The 12,694-nt window shown below is 44.4% G+C and overlaps 1 protein-coding gene across 3 annotated transcripts in view; it reads left to right on the forward strand.

Annotated features, from left to right (window-relative positions):
* Positions 1 to 238: 238 nt before the first annotated feature.
* LOC111961693 (dual specificity testis-specific protein kinase 2) overlaps positions 239 to 12,694 on the forward strand; it is a 39,754-nt gene continuing 27,298 nt past the window's right edge. For 2 of the 3 annotated variants that reach the window (XM_070442424.1, XM_023984152.2), the window contains exon 1: positions 474 to 558. Coding sequence is in view for 1 of the 3 variants with exons in the window: in XM_023984151.2 (XP_023839919.1) it covers positions 477 to 558 (82 nt within the window). In the remaining 2 variants the exon portion in view is untranslated. Of the gene's footprint in view, positions 559 to 12,694 lie in introns of all 3 variants that reach the window. The other variant, XM_023984151.2, reaches the window with a different exon arrangement.

The following is a 12,694-nucleotide window of genomic DNA, read 5'->3' on the forward strand; positions in this document are numbered from 1 at the left end:
GGATTTTCGTGTTCTGTAATAAATTAAGAGTCGTTCATTTATTATAATATGATATTCAGATCAACATTTTGGGAGGACATCTAGACTTGCTATACATACGTGAAAATGTTAAGAGAACAAACGGTTCTTCAGAATATAAACGTTTCTCATTGCGACAGTGGCAGCTGTCTGTGTTGTGGTTGGTGTGGTGTGTGGGAGGGAAAGAGAGCCACTAGGCAACAGTTTCATCGGTCTCACTTTTTACGGAGTGACAGGTTGAAGCGCAGTGAGCCCTGTAATTGCAGGGTGTTCCCAAGGCAACAGATAAGGCATGCATTTCGTCAACCTGTTTGGGTTCAGTTTCTGCAAAACAACTGAGACTGACGGTGACAGATTGAGACTGACGCATTGATTGCTCTGTTTGGTCGAGACTCGCATGAACGCAGTAACATTTAAAGTGTTGCGGCGCTCGCGCCAATCTAGTCATTACATCTTCTATGGGAAATATATATTTTAATCTACTACGCAGCCGAGGAAGTTCATTGAAGAAAACGCTTGTCTACACAACAGTTTGCCGCAGTAAGTAGCATATACATGTAAAACTTGACAGTGGCTATTTTGTAGCCATCAATTAAAGCCTATAGTTTACAAATATCACCTGTTAACATTATTTGTTTTACGCTTTGAACGCACACACACTTGCAACTTTTTATATTTTAGCTCAGTTCCAATATATTTCCCCCCGCTGTTCTGCTTTCACAGTAGCCGACGTCCAAATGGGAATCATGTGAAGAATTTACATGTGATTGAACATACAAGACACAAACTAGGCTACACCTCAGAATGATAGGTGAACTTTAGAATGATATCATATCCCAATAAAAATAGAAATCTTATGCAGTATCATGCAACAGTTTATTATATCCTTGGCATACACTTACACATCCTAAAATATATAACTTTTTTAATGGCAAGTAGGGCTTAATAACTAGTCTGAACCTTAAAATACCTGTAACTTGATCATACATGAGTAAGTGCCAGTGGTGGTTCCTGCCGTTTAAGGTAAAGGAGGATGACACATTTTTTAATGAATATGGTCTTATTTATATTACAGCATATTGGATGACTGTCATTCATATCCCTTACAAAAAAGATTGCAGTCTGATTGCAATATAACTACAGTTAGAGTGCAGTTTAACTGCAGTACGCTGCAAATACTGTGTCCAAAACTAAAACTTTTTTTATTGCAGTAATTTTGCATTGTAACTGCAGTTACAGTGCAGTATAACTGCAGTTCAACTGCATTACACTGCAGTTATTCTGCAGTCATTCTGCAATCACTGTGTCCAAAATACCACAGTTGACTGAAGTTACTGCAGTTTCAAAACGGCAAACTTTTTTTGTAAGGGACCCAGCGCAATGTAACATCGATAGGTTTAGGCTACTACATGATACTAGAATTTTCCCTGTACCCACTGAGGTTGCTACAATCTAGCCTATGAATGAAAGTTTACAACGTAACTTTTTTTTACAACAACAGGTCAAGAGATTTGAGTAATCAAGGTGACAGACAGTGACACATTCAATACCGCTTTGCACACCATTTCTTGCATCTCTAGCTGATCTAGGGTGTAATCATTACTCTAACAGTTTCAAACAAGAGTCTCTATTGGACAAATTCAGGTATGTTTATCCCCGTTCCGTTCAGTTGGTTTCGGTTGAAGAAACTTTTTTTCCCCCAACAGAATCGGCACAATGAATACACCACTGATCACAAGCAAACACAGTTTACTTTCATAGCAGCCACATACAAACAGCTCGTTGTATATATAATTCCTTCTCGCATCTATCTACGCGCTCTCTTCCTCACCTTTTCCCTTCGCTTGTCGACTTCAGGGCACAACACATCAGATGTCTGTGACCAGGCGAAAAATCTTTCCAAGTCAAACCTTTATATCATGACCCGCTACACACAGCCTACATTGTTGCCATGTCATAGTCAACATAGCTACTAGAACTAACAAGTTAGTAATCCCGCTACAATCATGCAGTACAGTGTACTGTCAGCAGCGTGCAGTTACACCGATGGGCCCAGGTGGCAATACATTTATAAAATCAAAAGCTTACCTTGACTTGGAAGAGTTCCAATGTTGGATAGACATAGCCAGCTAGCTAACATATCATCCCTCTCTGTTTGAGCCTTGTGTTTGAGTAGGCTAAAATAGGTAGCTCTCTCCTGCTTCTCCTTAATTTTGGAAGAAATTAATTTGTTCAAAACTATTCAACTATTGTCTTTCTCTCTCTTTGAGGCATCTACTCACCACATTTTATGCACTGCATTGCTAGCTAGCTGTAGCTTATGCTTTCAGTACTAGATTAATTTTCTGATCCTTTGATTGGGTGAACAACGTTAGTTCATGCTGCAAGAGCTCTGATAGGTTGGAGTACATCCTTCAGAAGTTGTCATAATTACTGTGTAAGTCTATGGAAGGGGGTGAGAACCATGAGCTTCCTAGGTTTTGTATTGAAGTCAATGTACCCAGAGGAGGACGGAAGCTAGCTGTCCTCCGGCTACACCATGGTGCTACCTTACTGAGTGCTGCTGAGGCTACTGTACTGTAGACCTTCATTGCCGAACAGTGTGTTCCAATCAATTATTTCTTTACATGTGAATATATTTAGTATAGTTTTATCTAAAAATTATAACTTTTTTAATGTTTCACTATTCATTTTTTCTTCTGAAATTCACAGAGGAGGATGGTCCTCCCCTTCCTCCTCTGAGGAGCCTCCACTGGTAAGCACTGCAACATGGAACAGGTGCTCTCTTGTTATGTCCCTATATCATCCAAACTACACAAGTAGCCTACTGAAAGTGAAAATTCAAACCTGTCTCTTGCAGTAATAGTTTTATCACCATGAGTGTGGAATGTTTCATGTGCGTTATGTGGTGTGGCAGTGACACTTGTTTGCATGTCTAATCACATTTGTCCCTGTCTGTGTGGGCTTTGTGTTCATTGTGTGTGTGTGTGTGGTCTGGTCTCTCTCAGCTGCTGGACAAAGGCACTAACTTCTGCTGGTTTTGCTTGGGTTACACACACTGTGGGACTGACTGTACACCCTGTCCCTTTCACCCCGACAAGATGCGTATGAATAGCTTACTGAATCGATGTAGTAAGTAATACACTCTTCTAGTCCAACCATAAGCTCCTAACAGCATACTTACTACTTTCCTTCTTCTTTTGCACTCAATTCCTCACATTTTTCCCCCAAAATATTATTGGGCCCACTCAAAATATAATTCTAATGGGGGAGCCTTCTTATTGGTCAACAAAAGACAGACCATCTCTTGTTGTCAAATTGACTGGCTCCAGCAATTCTCTTGTTGTCAATTCAATAACGGACCAGTTAATTTGAGACCAGTGAGATGGTTTGTTTTTGAGTTGTTACTTCTAGTACCTTTAACACGTTTCCCTCCCTTGAAAGAAAATGATTGGAGAAAAGCTCTTGTTGAATGTGATTGCATTGCTTTAATCCTATATCTGTGCACCCCATAATTTTACATTGCTATATTATCCATCAGCGCGGCAGGTTCTTCACATTTTTTAGGGGCTTAGTTTACATAGAATATGTTTACATGAAATATGGCTTGTCTAATGATCTAACCTAAACTTAGGTTGTGCCAAGCCAGTCACAGTGATAAAGTAGGTCTAAACTTGTGTTGAAATCATGAGTTCCTTTTCTACCTAGTTACACCCGAAGTTGAAGGAAATAGATTGTACAGTAAAAAATATAATGTACATGTCATTATAGACATGTTATGGGAATTACAGGATAATAACATGACTGGCCAATTATTTCACTTGATTGACTGTTTTGAGTTTTGAGTGTGGTGATCAACTCCTACACTCTGCTGTGTTCCACACATTTACATTTATTTTGCTTGTGGGGGACATAAGAGAAGACATATGGGATATAAGGGTAGGCGGTGAACATTGGGGACCTAAGGGTAGGCAGGGGACATAGGGGACCTAAGGGTAGGCAGGGGACATAGGGGACCTAAGGGTAGGCGGGGGACATAGGGGTCCTAACGGTAGGCGGGGGCTTGATGCATTGCCGTGAATTTGTTGGCACTCAGTTACTCTAACCAGGAGCAGGGAATATCAGGAACTGTGCTACTGCCACCCAAACGAGGAGGACAGATCATAAATCAGTTATTAATATCAGACAACAGAAAAGGCATTGTGAGTCTTCAGTACAGGAGGCTCTCTAATAGGGAGCTTGTGAATACAGTAGAGTTGATGTTCAGTAGGTGTGCAGTTGATACAGTACTTGATAAAAAGGTAAGACAGATTAAGTTTACATTATTATAATTCACATACTGTATTTATATGTACAAAAGTATGTGGACACTCATTCAAATTCGTGGATTTGGCTATTTCAGCCACAGCCGTTGCGCACAAGTGTATAAAATCAAGCACAGTCATGCAATCTCCATAGACAAACATTGGCTGTAGAATGGCCTCACTGAAGAGCTCAGTGACTTTCAACGTGGCACCGTAATAAGTAAATTCGTCACATTTCTGCCCTGCTAGAGCTTCCCCGGTCAACTGTAAGTGCTGTTATTGTGAGGTGGAAACGTCTAGGAGCAACAACGGCTCAGCCGCGAGGTGGTAGGCCACACAAGCTCACAGAACGGCACCACCGAGTGCTGAAGGCCGTAGTGCATAGAAATTGTCTGTCCTCGGTTGTAATACTCACTACCGAGTTTCATACTGCCTCTGGAACAATGTCAGCACAATAACTGTTCCTCGGGAGCTTCATGAAATGGCCGAGCAGCCGCACACAAGGCTAAGATCACCAAGCGCAATACCAAGCGTCGGCTGGAGTGGTGTAAAGCTGTCCGCCATTGGACTCTGGAGCAGTGGAAACGCGTTCTCTGGAGTGATGAATCACGCTTCACCATCTGGCAGTCCAACTAATGAATCTGGGTTTGGCGGATGCCAGGAGAACGCTACCTGCCCCAATGCATAGTGCCAACTAAAGTTTGTTGGAGGAGGAATAATAGTCTGGGGCTGTTTTTCATAGTTCGGTCTATGCCCTTTAGTTCCAGTGAAGGGAAATCTTAGCGCTACAGCATACAATGGCATTCTAGACAATTCTGTGCTTCCAACTTTGTGGCAACAGTTTGGGGAAGGACCTTTCTTGTTTCCGCATGACAATGCCCCCATGCACAAAGCGAGGTCCATACAGAAATGGTTTGTCGAGATCGGTGTGGAAGAACATGACTGAAAGCCCTGACCTCAATCCCATCGAAAACGTTTGGGATGAATTGGAACACCGACTGCAAGCCAGACCTAATCGCCCATCATCAGTGTCTAACCTCACTAATGCTCTTGTGGCTGAATGCTGCGGGGACTTGCATCCAATGTTCCAACATCTGGTGGAAAGCCTTCCCAGAAGAGTGGAGGCTGTTATAGCAGCAAAGGGGGGACAGAACTCCACATTAATGCCCATCATTTTGGAATGAGATGTTTGACGAGCAGGTGTCCACATACGTTTGGTCAAGTAGTGTATATTTACACTACATGTGTATCTAGTGTAACTGAAGTATCCATTAAATATCAGCACATTTTGTAGAAATATTTGTATGGAGAAAATTATTTGCATCAGCCTTTGTAAGAGAAACGCTTAGCCTAGAGACCTAGAGAAGGTCATATCTTTGACCCTGTGTCATCTGTAGGTACAAAGCCTTCCTCAAATCTATGCATCATTGTCACTCATTTAGAGAAGGAATGAGAAATGCTCTTAAGAATGTTCTCTCCCTCTAGGAGTGATGCACGTTTTGTCTGTGCTTTCTGTTTGCCATGTACTGTCCTTGGTTATGTTGATACTAATGCTATATTCTGTGGTGTTTCACTAATGGAAAATAGTTTGTGGCAGCCATCGATTGTTCAGTGGGAGCAAAGTAGCTGAATGAATGTGCGTAGGTCAGTTTGGGTTGGTTTACTGACCAAAACAAAGGAGAACAACGTGGTCGATTCATAAGGGGCTTAACAGCGCGAGTTAGCCCTTATCTGTGTGGCACAACGATGGCACGGAAGCCTTGGCTGAACCCAGCCATGAGGTGACCATCTCTACATGATGTAAACACAGAGGGTAACGTTGGCCATATTCAGATGCATGAAGGACTTATGCGTGTGTGTTTGTATGCAGATGGATCTGGTGTGATTCTAGAGGATGGCCATAGGTCATTTTCAGCTTTGGCTACTCAATGTGGAACTGTGACATGTGTCACTTAGTTCGCCGGTCATCCAGTAGGACTTAAATACTTGTCAGGTCATAATTGGGGAGCATAGAGTGATCATGAGGAACAAGGTTACATTAAGCTAAGGGTCAAGGCCTCGGAGTGCAATCATTTCCTCTGAGGTTTTGCTATGGTAGTACGGTCAAGTGCTCTGGAAATGTCTGGATTTCCTTTAGACACACCTTGTCACATCCTGGATTGTTTGTGATGACACACAGGCGAGGTACATCCTTCCTCTGTCCTTAGTTAAATCCTTCCTATGTCCCCAGTTTCTCTTCTGGTCCAGGTTAACCCTTCATAAAAAGTCATTAGCACGACTGTCTGCATGTTTACTTGAAAAGTATCTACTTTAAAAGCCTGGCTACACAATTGAACTGAAAACAAACTGAACCCCACACGAAGCTGCCACATTGTGCATAGTTCTGGTCAGGGAAAAAGTTAATATCCAGTAAACAGTTTTCATACCCATAGTTTGTTTAGTTGGTGTAGAACCCAGAAATATCCTATCTATTGGATTGGAGTTTCTGTGGGTCTCTGATGGTGTGCCAGCTAGGAGGCACAGTGGTACAGGGTACCAGTGGTACAATAGAGAGTACACCACCAGTAGCAGACTGTGCTCCAGCTGTAGTTAGATAGTGGTCCTGGGCAGGGCTGTGGAATGTGACAGGGCTGTGAGGATTAGTTGAACCTTTGAACATCATATTGTTCTGTACTCAGGCACCTGGCCTGGTAGCCTGGTACTGGCTGCTTTGGCACTACTGGAGACTGGTGGGCCCCAGATACCCATTCTGAACCAGAGCCATACAGATCTCTAGGCCAATCTGAACCATTCACCATCTTTTCACTCCAACCAATGCAGGAGCTGGATAGTAATGTGTTTTTCTACACCCACAATAACATCTGCTAAGTAAGTGTATGTGACCAATAACATTTTATTTGATTTCATCTGTCTCTAGTTGGTTGTGTGTTTATCAGAACGCTGATCCAGTTATTAAGCTACCAGACCTTAGTCACTGACCTCTGATTGATACTCTGAGTCTGACTTTAATAATACACTTGACACTTACTCAAGACAATGTGACCGGGGGAAGGACAATGGGTGATTTAAAGGAATAAAATACACTATGTCTCTCATGTCAAATATAATGACCACGTCATTAGGAGCTGAGAACACCTTGCCCAATACTCTTAGTCATGAGTAAGTTTAAACTTTGAACTTAGTTTTAAGCAACACGGTAATAATATCTCTTTGTTTAAAACAGGGTAAATCCATTTGAATTCAATCACGTTTTGACAGAATCTCTTTTGTTTTAAACAACATGACACCCACCCTGAGTTCATGTTGTGTCTCAACCGATGGTGGGCACAACACAAAAAGCTCAGATTATGTAAAATAGGGTCTTAGCTACCACAGAATCAGAGTTGACCTGTTTTTAGATAATTTGTCATTAATGTTTTTTTCAAGAAATTATAAAAAGTTTGACTAACCTGTTTTGTAAGCTTTAAAAATAATATAAATCTCAAAGGTTTATCTTTTCCAGTGATGAAGACATGGTTGTCTCATGCTATGGTGGAGTATGCAAAAGGTGTAAACTTTGAGCGCTTTTATCTCTTGAATGTTTGGCATTCAGGTCCAAAAAGTCACTTTCGTAGCACTTCTACAATGGGCAAATATGTATGGAAGGTTTTGTTCCAATCAAAAGGGTTGCTTTCAAAAAGTTATTGAATTCAAATGGATTTACCACAAAAAAAGTTGTTTAATGCCTTGATTTAATAACTTGCCCAGAGCAAGCCCCTATAGAGCTGAAGGAGTGCCTAAATGATGTAGCATTAAGAAGACTTTTGTCTAATCCCTCTACCTGGACAGGACAGACCGTGACTAGCAGTGGATCTTCATGGCTTTAGGCTTCCCTGTGGAAAACTGTGAGCACTGATAGACAGATAATGAGAGATCATTGGGTATTTGTTATTGAGACTGTGTGCATGTGACTGGTGATTTTACAGCCAGCTCAGTCAATTGTTTACAAAGTTGAAAGCATTCAAAGAACTGCCATTCAAAATATCTACAGTACAGTCCCACACCCTGATGTCAATGTTTTACATGTTGAAACTTCAACTTAGCCTGGGTGGTTTCCTTAAATATAATCATTCCAGCAGTTTATACAACACGCGCACGCACACACATACACACTCTCCCAAAATGCACACACAGGTCGACATACACTTTATGGAAGCAGCAGGTCGTGACCTCGGGAGACAAACCATCTTAGGTAACAGGAAGTAACCTGAGAGATCCGTGGCATAGAGGCTGAGGACAGAGAGAGAGGGAGGGAGCAGTTAGTCAACCACAGCTCTTGGGTTCCACTACACTGAATTATTGATCCAGCACATCAAGGTAAAGCCCAGGCAGGCCAGAAGCCGATCCACTTACCATCAACACAAGTCCCAACCCTGCCAGCTATCCGTGCAGCATCATGTCACAGGGACCATAAATTAATCATTATCCACGGGTGGCCCATTTGTAAAAGCTAAATTTCGTCACTATTCAACCTGATCTTTTGTTTGTTGCATTGCCCATAAGGATCTTACACTAACTGTATTGCCTATGAGAGTGATGTACACTTGTATATTGTGTGTGAAATAATGCATTGAGTCTGAGCCGGTCTGTGATGCTGGCCAGTGTAAGATTGTGTTGATCAGGTTTATTTTTATATTTTTGTGCTCATCACATCACCCACACAAGGCAGGCCTTGTTCTTTTTGACTCCCCCGCCTCCTCTCTGGCACTCTCAGAACAAGTGTTATGAAATCAACTGTTGTCCATTTGTGTGTGAGGGCTGAGAGACGCTATGATTGTGTATTGGTGGGCAGCCCTCCACATGTCCTGACATGTTTAACCCAGTTTGTTCCATGATTGCCTCTCTGTCTCTCTCTGTCTCTCACTGTCTATCCATACGGATACAAAGTACATAACGTACTCCCACTAGCACAACCACATTCTCTTTTCAGTAGCTCGTATACTCAGACATTTTAGTCTCAAACATTAATTTCCCCTTGTAAAACTACACAGTCAGTCAAAGAATGACACAGAGTTTGCGTAATGCTCCAGAGGACCACTCAGAATATACCCTCATACATGCAAGGCATAGTGTTCAGGAAGGCAGGTTAGCCCACACAAACTCAGCTAGTTCTCATGAATCTGCACACACACACACACACCACACACACACCACACACACACACACACAGCCTTGGTATGAGGAAGGCCTTTCTGCCCACTCTCCTGAAAGCTCTGAGCGTTTTAGTGGGAGAGAATTTGAGGGGGAAGCAGAACTCTGGCAAAATGCTTTCTCATTTTGAACTCTCACAATGTGAAACATCAAGTTCAAAATCTTCTCAGTCCTAAAATAAAATAAAAATGCGGGGGACCAGCCAAGCAGGTTTCAGGAGTGTTGAAAACAATGACTTCATCGTAAAAGGAAAAAATATGATGTGTGTGTGTGCGCGTCATGCACAATAGATGGTAGCTCATGCAGTGTGAAGAGCCATGTTCTAGTTTGTGAAGCAGAAACGTAMATTTTTACCTATTTTACCTGTTTGTGTTGATTTGAATATCTCTCTGTTGATATCTGTACTGTACTGTACACCATGGTTGCATATACAGTGGAATGAAAACAGATTTCTTTGTCCACATACATCAGCAGAAAGGAACGCCATGCCTACTGTAAAATATGGTGGTGAATCTTTAATGTTATGGGGCTATTTTGCTTCCACTGGTCCTGGAGCGCTTGTTAAGGTTAATGACATCATGAACCAACCTGTCACGATCGTCAACGGGACTGAGAGAGGACCAAGGCGCAGCGCGTGGAAAGTACATCTTCTTTTATTTTAAAGAAGGAAAAAACAAAACAACAAACAGAACAGACGACCGTGAAGCTATACAAAAATCAGTGCTGACACAAAACACTTCGACATAGACAATTACCCACAAACACCTAAAGCCTATGGCTACCTTAAATATGGTTCCCAATCAGAGACAACAATAACCAGCTGTCTCTGATTGAGAACCAAATCAGGCAACCATAGACTTTCCTAAACACCTACACTCAACCATAGACATACCTAGACACATACACTCAACACAAACCCATACACCCCCTATACCATATAATCACCCAAAACACACACATACCCCATGTCACACCCTGACCTAACTAAAATAATAAAGAAAACAAATAATACTAAGGCCAGGGCGTGACAGTACCCCCCCCAAAAGGTGCGGACTCCGGCCGCAAAACCTGACATATAAAGGGAGGGTCCGGGGTGGGCCCTAATATGGCGGCGGCTCGGGTGCGGGACGTGGCCCCCACTCCAGCATTGTCAATATCTGCTTCGGTGTCTCTGGTAGATCCTGGCTGACTGGCGGATTCAGCCGATCCCGGCTGACTGGCGACTCTGGCTGCCCATGGCTGGCGGGCGACTCTGGCTGCCCATGGCTGGCGGGCGACTCTGGCTGCCCATGGCTGGCGGGCGACTCTGGCTGCCCATGGCTGGCGGGCGACTCGTGAGTAAGTTGTGGATAGTGTTCGGTTAGATTACTGTTGGTTATTACTGCATTGTCGGAACTAGAAGCACAACCATTTCGCTACACTCGCATTAACATCTGCTAACCATGTGTATGTGACTAATAAAAATTTGATTTGATTTGATTTGATTTCGACCATTCCTCCATACAAAATCCCTTCCAGATCCTTGGCGCTTACGGACTGCGCCTTCCAATTCAAATCACAGGTTTTCCAAATGGGTTTCAAGTCTAGAGACTGAGATGAACCATTCTATGGCCAAATAACAATTTCTTTGTGGATTTTTGATGTGTGCTTGGGGTTATTGTCTTGCTGGAAGAACCACTTGCAGCCAAGTTTCAGCCTCCTGACAGAGAACCAGGTTTTTGGCAAAAATGTGCTGGTACTGGGTTGTGTCACGATCGTGTGGAGGAGAGACGGACCAAAACGCAGCATGTGAAAAATAAGACATCTTCTTTTATTTGAAGAAGGAAAAACGAAGTAAAACACTTTACAACTAACAAAACAAAACAACAAACGACCGTGAGCTATAAAGTTAGTGCACACAAAAAGCAACATAGAGAATTACCCACCAAACAAGGATCAAGCAGCGTGATCAGTGGCAACAGAGCAAGGAACAAAGGATTCATGGACATGGGAGGAGATTTTGGATGGAAAGGGACCTTGGGCACAACCCGGGAGAATATCGCCTCCCCTGTGAAGAGCTGGAGGCAGCGAAGCCGAGAGGAGGCGATATGAGGAGGCAGCACGGAGGCAAGGCTGGAAGCCCGCAATACAACCCAAAAATTTTTGGGGGGGGCTTAGAGGTAGTGGGCCTAGAGGTATGGGCCGAGGGCAGGTAAGGAGACCTGCGCCCACTTCACAGGCTAACCGTGAGAGCGGGAGTACGGGCGAAACACCGTGTTACACAGTAGAAGCGCACGGTGTCTCCTGTACGTGTTCAAGCCCGGTGCGGGTTATTCCACTCCCCGCACTGGTAGGGCTAGATTGGGCATTGAGCCAGGTGCCATGAAGCCGGCTCAACGCGTCTGGTCTCCAGTGCGTCTCCTCGGGCCGGCTTACATGGCACCAGCCTTACGCATGGTGTCCCCGGTTCGCCTACATAGCCCGGTGCGGGTTACCACCTCCCCGCACTGGGCAGGCGACGGGGACCATTCAACCAGGTAAGGTTGGGCAGGCTCGGTGCTCAAGGAGTCAGTACGCCTGCACGGTCCGGTATTTCCGGCGCCACTCCCCGCCCCAGTCCAGTTCCACCAGTGCCTAACCCACGCACCAGGCTTCCAGTGTGTCTCCAGAGCCCTGTTCCTCCTCCACGCACTCGTCCAATGGTGCGTGTCTCCCGCCATTACCACCTGGGCCTACGCCACGCACAAGTCTCCTGTGCGTCTCCAGAGTCCTGTGCATCCTGTTGCTGCTCCCCGCACTAGCCTTGAAGTGCGTGTCCCCAGCCCGGTACACCAAGTGCCGGCACCACGCATTAGGCCTAATGTGCGTATCCAGGGTCCAGTATGCCCTGTTCCTTCTCCCCGCACTAGCCTTGAGATGCGTGTCTCCAGCCCGGTACCACCAGTTCTGGTACCACGCACCAGGCCTACAGTGCGCCCCTCGGCCAGAGCCATCCGTCTCCCCAGCGCCATCTGAGCCATCCGTCTCCCCAGCGCCATCTGAGCCATCCGTCTCCCCAGCGCCATCTGAGCCATCCGTCTCCCCAGCGCCGTCCTGAGCCATCCGTCTCCCCAGCGCCGTCTGAGCCATCCGTCTGCCCAGTGCCGTCTGAGCCATCCGTCTGCCCAGTGCCGTCTGAGCCATCCGTCTGTCCCGAGCCATTT

Source organism: Salvelinus sp. IW2-2015, linkage group LG4q.1:29 (genome assembly GCF_002910315.2).
Source record: "Salvelinus sp. IW2-2015 linkage group LG4q.1:29, ASM291031v2, whole genome shotgun sequence".
NCBI lineage: Eukaryota > Metazoa > Chordata > Actinopteri > Salmoniformes > Salmonidae > Salvelinus > Salvelinus sp. IW2-2015.